The 14,442-nt window shown below is 39.2% G+C and overlaps 1 protein-coding gene across 6 annotated transcripts in view; it reads right to left on the bottom strand.

Annotated features, from left to right (window-relative positions):
* The window catches only part of PTPRM (protein tyrosine phosphatase receptor type M), a 464,463-nt gene that overhangs the window by 278,034 nt on the left and 171,987 nt on the right, over nt 1-14,442 (bottom strand). For all 6 annotated transcript variants that reach the window (XM_084281573.1, XM_084281572.1, XM_084281574.1 and 3 more), the window contains one exon: nt 6,258-6,432. In XM_084281573.1, coding sequence (XP_084137699.1) covers nt 6,258-6,432 — 175 coding nt within the window. The remainder of the gene's footprint in view (nt 1-6,257; nt 6,433-14,442) is intronic.

The following is a 14,442-nucleotide window of genomic DNA, read 5'->3' on the forward strand; positions in this document are numbered from 1 at the left end:
AAAGGGAGAGTAGAACCATGCTACATTTGGAGGGAAAAGGCAAGAAATATTCATCCTGCAAGCTAATTTTAATTAAACAGTGACTGTTAAAGAATGTCATGATGATCTCACGTAGTGCTGTTCAGCACATCACGAATACATGAAATGGTAAAAATACGGTATCAATCGTCTCTGATGCTACGTCCACATTAAGAACTTCTTACCTAATTATTAGAATTATTAAACTAATCATTAGTATTTTAGTCTTGAAATCAGTTAAACAGCTTTGTATATGCTAATATATATACATATACATATATATATATACACATATATATATATATATGTATGTGTATATATATATATATGTATATATATATATACATACATACACACCACAACTACATATCTTGCTATGCTCATCTATATACCTAGTTGTGCCCATCTTCAGACCAAGCAAATTATTCTGGTCCTTTGGAGAGCAGGAGTACTTTGCAGGTACGATCTAACCAGTTGGACATTAGCAGATACCCTGCTAAACCCTGGATTATTGTTAGCAGTATCCATCCTTAACCAGGCACAAACTGTCCTCTTCACCAGACCTGAATCCTCCCAAAAACCTGAGCGCTGACTTGTCCACTCCTGAGTCACCAGCTCTCTTCTTTAAGCCAGTGACATCTACGCCCGTGCAGCTCTCACTCCAAGCTCATCTGCCTGCCCAAGCAGTCTGAACCCGTCCACCCTTCCTATTTTCACCTTTGCTCATTTTTTGTTCTCTCTCCACACCCCAGTCACCATCCCCACATTCCAAATATCTCCGAATTCCCATCCAGGTTTGTTATTTGTTGACCTGGGCTGTATCTAAAAGCTCGGTCTGCTCCTGTTCTTCTAACCAAGCTTCTCCTTAACACCTGCTGTCCCCTCATGCAGGTCCACAGCCCTTCCAGCCAATTCCTTTTACTGGCCCCTGCCTTGACTCTCACCCCTACACACACACACACACATATATATATATATATGCGCCTGCATGCACATATATAAATCTTTGTGCATATGTACATATGGATGGACAGATGTTTCTGTTCTGCCCTTGGTTTTCTTTCTCTCTTCCTAGATTTTAGCACTCATGTAGCCCCAATTTTCATCTAACTCCCCTCTAACTTTGAAATGCCTCCCAGTTTGCCATGCCTTTCAGTCCCAATACCAAAAACCCCATCCAAGTACTCATCTGCTTGCTCCACTCACTCTCCACATCATGCATCTCACACCATTATAGCTTCACAGTACAATAGCTCAGAGAGGTGGAGGGCTGCATACTTAAAAGCACGGGACGGCTAAGCTCCCAATTTTGGATTCATGTGCCTGGCTCCAGCCCAACGCAGGGGAGCTCAGATCAGTACTGACATTTAAACTGAAATCACAATTTCTCAGTTAAACTCAGAGAAGTCTCCATTGTACACATTAGATGGGCGTTTGTTTGTTTTTCTGCAGCCTGTAAATTGACTATACTTGCAAGCAGGTTTCTTGACACATCCATTACCCTCCTAAAAATCCCAAGTTCCTGCTTCAAAGCCTGGTGTCTTCAGCACTGTCCCACGGAACATCTGCTAAGACGGCTGAACCACCTCAGCTGCTTTGACTGCTTTTTGAGGTTCCCTCTAAACTTTCAGGCTGAGACACATTATGGAAAATATCAGCCTCAAGTCAGTTTATCAAAATTATAAGCATCCAAAAGCAGAACTTTGTGACAGGCAACTGTAAAAGTAAGTTGTAATAGCAGCACTGTTTGTAAAAAGGCACAGGCAGATTGATGGATCCAGCATGAAGGATGAATTGGCAGAGACAAAGAAAATAGATAAAAACATCCATGTATATTTACTGTAGGAGAACAACTGATACCTCAGAAAAGCACTTTGTAATATTTTCTTCCCGTGTCTTCATCTCAAAATAGTTTTGCCCTCCACAATATTTTCTTTGTTCTGGAGGTCCAGAAGAGCTTTAGTTCTGTTCCTGGTCTTAAATCTTCCCTTTGAAAAGATGCAGACATTTAAGCTGCCAACGTTACAGATGGCTACCTCTCTGTGCCCTTGCTTAAAAACCTAACAAAACTCCATTTAACCAAATTGACACCTTGGTTTACCTTGTTTGAACTCAATAAGCAGTCTGAACTCTGTAATAATCTGGTGTCTGCTCAGACAGGCTCATTCTGTTCTCCTGAATCTAATCTGTGTTGGATCTGCCCACTACTAGAGAAATTCAACCGAGGGACTGTATGTAGAAGTCTAATTTACTTCACCAAATACATTTAATCAATTCCACCCTACTATTTCCCTTTTGCGCAATGTTTGATTACCTTCATGTCATCTATTACAAAGAAACCGCTGTTTTGTCTTTTGTTTGGTTGTTTTGTGGGTTTTGTTGTTGTTTTTTTACATTAAGTGGGTGATCTGACAAGGCCACTTTCACGTCTCCTATTAGATAAAGTGACATTTCAATCCAATTCTCTGACAAACTTAGATGAGGATACTGTGCAGTTTGAACACACGCACAATGACAAGGCACTTGTCTTTTCAGCCTTTCCTATCAGAACAAACACTCGGGTAAAATTGAAAACCTCCCCTTCAGGATTTATTTAAATAGAGCAATCAATACTTCATTTCACCATCCTCTAAAAGGCATGTAAGATAACAAAACCACATTTTTTAAAAAAGTCCTTTTTTCCTTCATGTTTAGGGCCAGGCTAATTGTTCATTGACAGGCTTTTTGCTCATTAACTAGACAATATTCATGTTTACAGTTCTTTAATAAGATAACATGGGATTAACTGCCAGCTTTTTAATTGCTTTTTTTCACCCCCACAGAGATTAAACCTTGTTAGAATCATATCTGTTCAGGTAAAAACAACCAAAAAGGAACATTTGGCCATTTCTTACGTATGTCTCATCCTCAGAAATCAAGATTTAGTTCCTATCCCTTTGTGATTTCAGGTTCGGTTTGCAATGCCTGATGCTAATGGTCTTTCTGCTGATTTAGAAAGTTCTTGTATCCAGTCTTCAGTTTGCACATCATGCCACAGTAGCACTGCAAACCTTAAAGAGGTTTACATAAGAAAGAAAATGGGAATTACTTACAGGGAACTTCTATTTAGTGAGTCTGTGCCTGAAGTACGAAGTAGCATGAATGTGGTACAAAGTTGTAACTCACTCTACTGGGAAGATGTCTTCAAGTTAAGATCTTAAGATCAAAGATATTTTGGAAAGAAAAAAAAAATCCGAACTCCAGCATGGGATTTACTTACTTGCAATTTGATTTACAAGTTCAGTAACCAGAATGAAACAAAGGACAATAAAGTGTGCCAAATTGACTCTTCAACTCCTGTCTTCCTAGCAATGTAGTTCCAGTGAAATTCCACTTAAGTCAGCTTAGTTACACCAGTGTAAATGAGAAGAGAATTAGATTCATTGTTTCCAACAAAGAGAGGGGAGTAATTACACCGCTCTTTCTACGCATACTATCATTAAGCCATCAGTACTTCCTGAGCAGACTAAGCATTGCATGCAATGGGGATATACATACATTGCTCATGATTTACTGGTGGTAATGGATGAAAAACAGATATTGTTGATAGATAAATCGATTAATCCATTGCATTTGAATTCTGCTGACTAGCATTGCAGAATAGCTGCTGAAAAAATAGGAAATACTGATGGTGTATAATTAAGAAATTGTAAGAAAGCATATTTACTAATTATCCCCTAATGCTGCTATTTCAGTACAGTCACCTAAGGTTTTACAGCATAATGTTTAAAATGGGTCTTTCTAGTTCAGAAGGAATGACCTGCAGGTGGTCTCATAAAAGCTCCAATACAGGCAACAGGGATTACCATAATTACTTTGCTACTGTACAAGTAGTTAATGGGATTACACCCTAAGGCTATCCAATTGTTCACAGTGCCCAGTGCAAATTTTCTGAAAGAATCTGGATAAGCACAAATGCTTTAATGATATGCTTCATAATTTCATCCACTACACCACAAAAGGAGCGCTAATAAATTAGAACACCCTAAATCAAACAAATTGACAGAACCTAACTGCTTTAGCTTTCTGTACCTCCTGTCATTGATGCAGCCAATCTTCCACCTGCCTCACTCAGACAGCTCCCTTCTTCCCCTGGTTTCCATTGCTGTAAGGTCTGAAAGATGCTTTATCATTCCTGTTGGGGTTGTACTTCGTCCTTTCTTTCTCTCTTTCCTAAATTATGAACGCTTTCATTTTTGGCTGCCCCTTTTCTTTCTTTTTCATGTTATCTTTCATTGAACTAAAACAAAACAAACGAAAACCCCCATTTTTTCCACTATGCCTTATAATTACATATTCGGCCCATCCTCTCTATTTGTTTCTCTCTCCATCTGTCCATTTAAGTAGCTCATCTGAGTTTTTGTACTAAAATTTGTTTTGTCATATTATCTCCATGCACTGCTTATTTGCAATCTCCTCCTCCTTGTCTTGTCCTGATGCTTCTAAAGCACATCAACTAAAAACATGTTCTTGTTTTTGGAAAATGGTTCCTTGTTCTTTAAGGGTCTCTTGCATCTCCAGCTGGTGACCAATTATTGCCCAGTCTAACACATACCCCAAGCTTCTTCCTCTCCAATTAACTTACAAAAAAAAAAAATCCTAAACCCATGCACATCTCATAAACACTGTTCTAACCATGTCACCTTTCCATTATTCCCCTCTCAATTATTATTTAATTCAAAATTTGCTACAGCCTAACTGTTAATGTTCCTGTATCTCTTCTCAACCTGCATTCTATTGTCCTCCTCACTTTGCCTCATTCCCTGCCTCCCCTTCCCCCCCCAAAAAAAATTGTTTTAGCTTCTTTAACTTTTTGGTTTCATTATTCATTTATGCAACTGTGCCTGCTGTCCTTCAAACTCCTCCTTTACTGGTAGTTTCTTGTACACATACTTTCTGTGTTGCTTTCAGAAACAAGACCTATGCTACATTTTCAGATAGAACAGTTATCCCACACCTTGCTTATTGATTATGTGAGTTACCTGAAAAAATCCTAATAAATTTGGAAAGAGGAGCACATCTTTAAGAAGTCCTGAAAGATCCTACATCGGTTTATAAGTATGCAAAATTATTAAACAGTAAGGAGAAAGAAAAGAGTGATTCCAAGGTCAAGTAATAATAAAGCTCCTTATCTACTGTATGCAAACAGAGTCATGCAAGCTCTTATAACTAAACATACTGCAGTATAAGTCATAAGAAATGTTAATTTGTATCTTAAACCAAAAGATAAAACCTAGAGCAGAATTTGGAAAGCATAGTGGCAAAAGTACTACATAAAAATTAATTTATTCCTTGTGTTATTCCTTAACCTGTATGTTTCTTTAATATTGCATCTCAATGGAAAGAAAAAAGTCCTAGCTAACAATAGGACAGTGTTTCTAAAATCAGAGAATTCATAACAGACGCAACTGTGTCCCTCCTAATTCCCAAAGGAAAAATCCACACCTGCAGTGGATTTAGTTCTAGGGCACTTGCTCTCTCCTTGCTGACTTGGATCAAATTGTTTTGGGAAAGAGAAAAAGAGCCTTGAGGTCTTCATCTCAATTTTTGTTTCTTAGGCACAGAACTGACCGGAAAGGGAAGATGTGTAACACAACAACATGGCTTTGCAACTTCTTTCACTGCTAGAAAATGTTTTTCTTTGAAAGAACAAAAATAAGATTATGTTCCTCCAAAATGCATTTTAAATACGATTAGTGTTAAGAAAACGTTTTACCATAGTTTTCTATAAAGATGGACATTTTTATATGCATTCAATTCAAAGGTGTTCCCTGCCATTTTTAAAAATATCCCTTCAGATGTTGAAATGTGTGTGTTATCTCTTACTGTAAAGTTTTCAAATTTTGAAGTAAATACATCTTTAGAACGCAATCTCCACCATGGAGGTAAATAGCTAATATTATATTCATATCCTCTAAAAAGATAAATACACTCTTCAATATAGAAATACCTTCCAAACAGTGTATCTGGGGGAAATATCTAAATAAACAATCAACAAGTAACTAGTTAATTAGCCCTGGCTTCTTCTGTCATTCCCTTGCTACAGCTGGATAGACTTTCACAATTTACATAAACAGAGTCTATTTATTAAACATCTCATCAACTTCAACAAATGATGGGTGACATCTTTAGTGAACTAGCGATTGCAGGTCCTTATTTCATACACTTAGCATGCAAATACTGTTTTTTCCGTGAAATACCTTTGACTATCAGTTCCGCGTAGTTTGATACACCGACCCCTCCTTCCGTCCGAATCATGCAGCGATAGTTGCCAGCATCCCGCTTCGTGGCATTTACCACGTTGAAAAGAGCTACAAATCGGCGAACATTGAACACTTTTATGTTCTTCAAAGGCGCATCCCTTACGTAAATACCCTGGGCAAAGAAACAAAAATAAAGAACATTGTTAGTCATGTTTTCAAATATACTTAAAAACAAATCCAGGTCTCATAAGGTCCCCAAGAGGGGCGGCCAGGTAAAGGCACAAGTCTGTAGCATTACTTTTACAGATGTTTACGCTGTGTGAGACTCTACTGCCTTCCCATGTGAGTTAAAACATTCATCATCGGTGGGCAGCCACTCAGCTGGAACAGCTGCTTTCAACTCTTTATAGATTAACTAATAGAAAGATTGAAGAGCAATGTAACATTTACTTGCTTGGCTTACTTTACACAAATATTTAAAGGTTGTTTTGTTTTAAAAAAAGAAGCATGAAACCCAGCATACGCCATTTCTGTCTCCTCTTCCCCTCCACATCCACTATTCAGCATGTGCATCTTGCACAGCTTGCATGGAAATTTAAGTGTATGGTTCTCATACAGCAGCACCTACACATGGGATTATCAGCAACTCAGGTGGAAGAGGCCAGGCACAGATTTACCAAGTGAATGACCGGCAAGGTTGAAGTTTTCTCCATTTCTCATTTCAACACCGTACCAGGAACTGTGAAATTTCTACCCTGGTGCAAAGTCTTGCCCTCAGTTCAACATACTGCACGTATAGCATAAGAAAGCGAACAACATAAGATCCGAGGAGCACAAGGCTCCTAAGTCCCATGCCCCCAGCCTGCTCCCTCGTGTGATCCAGTGTGTGTCTGGAGCAGGAAAAGGGGAGGAGAGCAGACAGAAAGGTACAGAGATGACACCTTGCCATGTCCTCTGACGCAAAGATGAGGGCTGAGAGACTTGGCTTTCAAACCACCACCAGATCCTCACCAGATTTCAGATCCGCACCATAACTCATGCTCCATCTGCCCGTGAAACAGGGCATGTCTATAACGAATGGCTGAAGAACCTTCAGAAAATCTAATGACCCAATTACTACATCTGATTGGAATTTTTTACAAGATCTACTTGCAACATTCATTCAAACAAGAAAGGTGCACTTTCCACACAAACTTGTGCATTTCAACAAACTGAAGACTACAGACTACCAAAGCATGAGGAGAAACTGCGAAGAACCCCAACAAGCACCTCTCAGAAGATGTTTGCAAGGGTCCCGTGCTATCTAGCTTCCATAAACCATCAACACAGCTGGTGATGTCTGTTGTTGTGTTGTTTGTTGTTTTTTTTTGGTTGTTTTGGTTTCTCCTCCCCCTGGAATTTATAGGGTATTACGCAGAATTTAAGATCTATACAGAAAATGTTGACTTCAGTTCGTTGTGGCCTTCACTTGTCACCGTACTGAAAGTAACCTTAAAGTACCAGTTCTAACCAGAGAGCTACAAATAACAGCCGCATCAAATTAAACTTGTCCATAATCACAAAACCAAGTCAAAGTTAATCATGCTATTAATGCCAAAGAAGCAGCATAAGTAACAGTAAATACTGATTTTCTCTCTCTTAATAACACAGTACGGTAGTGCTATTTCCTCTTAAAAATAAATGTGGTTGATGCATAGCTTATTTAAAAGAGGAAAAAGTTTGCAGGATGCCCAAAGAATGCACTATCACATCTTAAAAATTACTGTCTGAAATTATTACTTGGGAATTACTCCAGATAATTGCCAGCTCCTCAGAATTCGCAGAACTTCGGGCTGCAGCTCCACTGACTTCTCAAACTGACTGAAAACAAGACTTGCAAAGAAGCCTTCCCAACTACTATTGCAAAACTACTATTTTTACTGGTCTCGCTACTGCATTATCATTCCAGCAAGGATGAAAGGAGATAGCAGGAAGCAAGCAGAGCAGGTTAATTGTGATTTGGGAGAATGAACATTATTTAAGGGCAACTTTTTTTTCCCCAAATAAGAACGATCAATTAGTCCTAACTATAAGAGCTGCTGAGCAGTCACAGTTTGCATGCCTTTAAAGTGCGTTTCTGCAGTTTTCAGGCTTTAAGGACTCTGTGCACAGCCAAGTCCTGTGCTTACGTTACATCCACCCACGCCAGCTCCTTCCTTTTTTCTAGTTACAACATCAGGAAGCTCTACGTGGGCTATTTCATCTTGCCAAGAAATCGTTAGGTTTTTCTCCAAGGAACAACATACCACCACACCCTGGCTAATTCGAGCACCGTAACCAGCTCAGTGTGTTCCAAGCATGCACAAGAAGCTCTCTGCTCTCCAGCTGTGCTGTACGCCTGCCATTCACTGCAGGGCTTGAGGCTCTGGCAAAGGCTGCCCAGAGAAGCTGTGGATGCCCCATCCCTGGAGGTGTTTAAGGCCAGGCTGGATGGGGCTTTGAGAAATACGGTCTGGTGGGAGGTGTCCCTGCCCATGGCAGGGAGGTTGGAACCAGGTGGCCTTTAAGGTCCCTTACAACCCAAACTGTGCTACGGTTCTCATGAGTTACAACACAACCGAAGAACCATGTCAATATTCTAGGAGTTCTTCCTTGCTGTCCTTCTATCGATCTGACAAAGCTACAGGATGCTGTTAAAGGGAGGAAGGGGAGGCAAAAGGAAAGGACTAGGCAACACCATGAGGCAGTATAGTTTCTGCCTTAATCTGCAAAAGCCAAGCACGTGAAGAGAGGAGACCAAGGAAAAGTGCAATGCATTCACACTCCCTTCTGGCCTGCTGTTCTGAAACAGGAAAACTTAGTTTGATCAAATAATCAACTATACGGCTATGCAACACACACTACCTGTTCACACGTCAATAACTTTGACTGAAGAAGAGGGAAGCCTTATCACGTTTCATAGAGACACATCCTTTTACTCAAATAACAAGTGCCATGAGCCTTAAAGAGAACTCGACTTAGCTCTACAGAGGATTCAGTGTTTCTTCACCCCCCACTGAAATCCAGATGTGAAACAAATCATTGTTGGTGCCTTCAAGAATCACGAAGGAGCTCCAGAATAAAAAGCCTTTATTACTATTATTATAGCACACCTGTAAAGTATATGTGAGATATTATTATTAACACAGATTATCTTGACTGACTTCTCTTAAACATTACAAACTCACAGAGGCAAAGTGCAGTGTCTCTAATTATACCTTAGAACTCAAACAGTCCTGAAGAAATCACTAGCATGACATTTCCTAGTGGAACTCAAAGGGAATTTTTTTTTTCTCTAGTCTCTTTGGAAAAAAAAAATATTTTCAACGAAAATGTGTTTGGATTAGGCAGAGACTAAGAAACATCATTCATTTACTTTTCACAAGGAAATGTACTGCTCAAGAAAGCAAGGCTTCCCTCTCTTCAGGGATGACAGCAAACAAGTAGAAGATCCACCTAATTGATTTAAGCCCAAGCATAGAAGAATGATAATAAAAGTGATGAAGAAGAGTTCAATTCACAGTCACTGGAGGAGAGCTTAAAAAAAATAAAAATAAGAGAGGGTTAAAAAACAGAACAAGGCGAAGAACCCATCCAAACCTACAAAGCCCACCTCAACACTTATTTCATCAATTGCCAAATAGCTAAAGATGATGTTTAGTCTGAAAAAATGCTATTTACCATTTCATATATGAGTACAGAGAGGTGTTTGTTTTTAACTGTACCCACATGGCCAGCTTCTCTCTTTTGTTTGGGATTCACATTTCTTCTCTCTTTCACTCACTGCATACTGTCTTTAGGAAGCTGCAGAGGTATGGCAGTGGTCACTTAAATGGGACCACTTGGTGGAATTTACAGGAGTATCACAGAACAGCTCAGGTTGGAAGGGACACAAATGACCACCTTGTTCCAACCTCCCTGCCATGGGCAGGGATACCACTCAATAGACCAGGTTGCTCAAAGCCCCATCCAACACCTCCAGGGATCCACAGCTTCTCTGGGCAACCTGTGCCAGTGCCTCACCACCATCTGAATGAAAAATCTCTTCCCAACCTCTTATCTAAATCTCCCTTCTTTTAGTTTAAAATCCTTCCCCCTTGTCCCGTCACTATATGACTGAGCAAGTTCTCCATCTTTTTTATAAGCCCTCTTTAAGTGTATTGAAAGGCCTCAATGAGGTCTCCCTGGTCTCTCAGCCTTTCTTCATAGGAGAGGTGCTCCAGCCCTCTGAGCATCATGGCCCTTCTCTGGACCTGCTCTTACAGCCCCACATCCTTCTTGTGCTGGGGGTCCCAGCCCTGGATGCAGCACTCCAGGTGGGGCCTCACAAGGCAGAGCAGAGGGGCACAATCACCTCCCTCCCCTGCTGGCCACCCCTCTGTGGATGTAGCCCAGGACGCAATTGGCCTTCTAGGCTGCAAGCACACACTGCTGGCTCTTGTTGAGCTTTTTGCCCGCCAAAATCCTCAAATCCTTCTCTGCAGGGCTGCCCACAGTGAGTTCTTCTCCCAGTCTGTGCTCATGTCTGGGATTGTCCCAGCCCAGGTGCAGCACCTTGCTCTTGGCCTCGTTGAATCTCATTAGGTTCACATGGGCCCAATTCTCCAGCCTGTCCAGGTCCCTGTGGATGGCATCCCTTCCTTCTCTTGCATGAACTGCACCACTCAGCTTGGTGTCATTGCAAACTTACTGAGGGTGCGCTCGATCCGACTGCCTGTGTCATGGATAAAGACATTAAACAGCGCCAGTCCCAGGACAGACCCCTGATGGACACCACTTGTCACCAGCCTCTGCTAGGACATGTTACCATTGACCACCACTCTCTGGGTGCAGCCTGCAGCCAATTCCTTATCCACTGAATGCTCCACCCTTCAAATCCATCTCTCTCCATTTTGAGAGTACATCAGTGCTTGTGTACATGAGTACATCAACAAGATTCCCCTTTCCACAATTTATGGGTCCATTTAAGCATACATGTATTCTATGATAAACAACAAGCTCTCCACGGCAGAACTGTGAGTAGCTATTTTACTTAGAAGAGATAGAAATAACATATTTATATCGAATGAGCATTCCTTTATTGAATCTATCAGCAGATCCCTCTACAACTTTTTTACAAAGTATTATTTTTAGCAGCATCAACACAAATAAGATTCTTAAAGCTCACTAACACGAAATTCTGAAGTCCCATAAATGAAAGAGATCACTTACAACCTATTGCTTTACTAATTACAGTAATTAAAAACTTTATCTCAGCTCTTTTAAGATAGATGCTGAAATTTACCAATAGGTCTTGCAAACTAACAGTCTTTACGTGGAAGTCTTCACAAATACATCATGTCTTATTGAAAATTAAACAAAAAGTGACAGGTCTGTAATTTTCTAATCCTGCTGCAGAAAATGGTATAAAATTCATGATTTACAATGAAACATTATGGCATTATATACTAAAACCCATTAAAAAAAGGTTGTCAGAGCATCTTTACAGGATCCTCCCAGTTTGTTATTGTTGTTTTTAAATCTAGTTCGGCAAGATAAATACATTTCTTTTTACCTCGCTTGGTAGCTCTGCTTTGCCATGTGAAAGATTGAGGCTTTACTACAGATTAAGCCTGCTAGCTCTTTCTGCCACTGGGACTTGGAGAACTGTGTGAACAGGACACTTCATTCTTTGGAAAGAGGAATCTGCCTTAATCGTTTAATGCTAGACCTGCCTGCAGTACAAAGGCTACGTCCCCAAGGCGTGGAGCTATGCAGCTTTCTTAGTGCCGAAGAATTTTGACCACAAAAAGATTGCAAGGTGCTGAGTGAAAACAACATATTCTGCTGGCTGCTGAGAAACCCCCATGTTTTCAAATGCTCAGAGAACACTTTCAAAAAACAAACAAACAAACAAACAAACACCACCAACAACAAAACAACAAAAAAACATTCAGGAAAGCTATTTAAGCAAAATAATGAATATATTTAACTGGTAAGTCACCGGCAAGAATACATTTTCTATAAAGCAACATGTTATTTAATATATATGGGTATAAAAAATATATATCTTAATTTAACACCTCAGGATATACACAGCTTGAAAATCCATACCCCTAGTACCACCATATTAAATGCATGCAGCTTAAAGCAGAGACAGCTTAAAGCACCTTAAATATTCACATTATTTTTTCCATCTTAGCCAAGCTAGAATGAAAAGAAATAGGTTGATGGTTATTTAAATTAGACTCACAGTCCCTTTTAGGCAATGAATTAACTCTAAGTCTCCTAAATGAACAGCAATTTAGAAGCAACAAGATATATATTAAACCTTTCAGAAATAGTTTTAACAGAAATGCAGCAGTAATTCAAAGGGGCTGAAGTTCTGGGATGTTATATCCCGCACTACCTCTGAATTACTCATTCTCTAGGCATGTTTCAGCAATTTTGCCAGAAGAGACTTAAAAGGAAACACCGGTCAGTCACCCCCTATCCATACAGGTAGATTAAGCAGCTTTTCATACATTTATTAAAAGAAAGGGTTTGCATTATCTCACTTTCAGTGATGCACATTTATAAAATCCTGATTAGAGTCGCACCGGTGGGATCTCACATAACATCAGCAGTGCCAGAAGTAATTTTGTTTAAAATATGTATGAAATCTAAATCAAATAGCAATTAATACCTCAACAAAATTGCTTCACAGAGTTGATATTTTTCATTCTAATAATTTAGATAGCTGGCTCTACCTCTGAATTTCCAGAATTGCTTTCATAACCAAGACAACTGCTTGTCACTGTAGATTAGAACCACCACAGATCCTGTGATTATCCTGCATTTATTCCATCTGTGTAAGTTAACAAGTGTACTTCATTCAAGTAATGAGGCCATGCTGGAAAAAAAAGATTATTATTGTCCTGTTTGGAATTACTCTACTATGAGCTAGAATTGCACTCTGCATGTAACTAATGGGCATTCAGGCAAAATGTTATTATTTTACTGTTCAGGAAAGATTTCCTGTTTCAATATTTTAATGTTTGCTGACTGATCCTTTGCTTCAAATGATATAGCTCTCCATAAATCTCAATTTCTTATGTCTAAATCTAAATGCTTGTTGGAGCTGCCAGGTAATATTGTAAAATACACAAGTTGCAGACCAAGTAGTCACGGTATCAAATATTAAGCAATGATATCTATTTGAAGATACAATTAAACATGCAGAAAGTAAAAAAAAAAAAAAAAAAAAAAAAAAAAGACATTATTGCATTTTCTGGAGCCACTAAACTGAGTGTAATTTAACAAAAGCAGTTACTCAGTACTTACATACTGAAATTGTTTTGTATCTTTGTGACAGGAGCAAAACTACATAGGGATTTTCAAAGAAAAAAGACACAAAATCATTTATTTTTTTATATGAAGTTCCAGATTGAGAAGTGTTAACCTTCTCTAACAGTCTTTCAGTGTTCACAAATATGTAAAAATCCCAAACTTTCTTTAATAGCACACAACAGAATACAAAACCACTTGTATGGAATTATGTTCTCAGAAACATCTGGAGAAAACAGAGCACGAGGAAATCTCTCTCTAAAGGAAAGGTTTATATTTCATAGAGAAATTATGGCAATAATCCATGTATCTGCTAAGCATTTTGCTGAACCCACAGACCTATTTATAACGTCATTTAATCTCACTCCATACCTTAATTCTTTGAAACACAGAACACTAAGCACTTCTCATCATAGTTTTATTTGTATTAAATTTTCCAAGAGTTAGGATGAGCACCTTGCTGAAGAATAAAGAGGATATGTAAACGATTTTAAATACTCTGGCTTTGAGTTCTGCAGATGCCAGGCATATGGAAGGTGCAGAGTAATTAGGAGAAAATGATAAAGAAAAGATCATTAGAATAGTTTTCCTTCAAATGTACAATGGAAAGTGATGCGGGCATTTGTTTGCCTTTTCTATCCAAGCGCATAACAGGACAGGTGAAAAACGTTGTGCTCATGCCAATTGCCAGGTACATGAAAAAAAAGTCCGATGTGCAAGTTCTGGGGACAACCTGTGGTCTTAATCTTAAAAACTTGAAGTTTTAAATGAGCAGAGTAGCAGACAAAACCAAATAATGAGTCCTACAGAGTAGTAGCCAAGAAATAAACACACACACAAATATCATGATGAGGAACTG

This window comes from Netta rufina, assembly GCF_964035555.1.
Source record: "Netta rufina genome assembly, chromosome: 2".
Taxonomy (NCBI): Eukaryota; Metazoa; Chordata; class Aves; order Anseriformes; family Anatidae; genus Netta; species Netta rufina.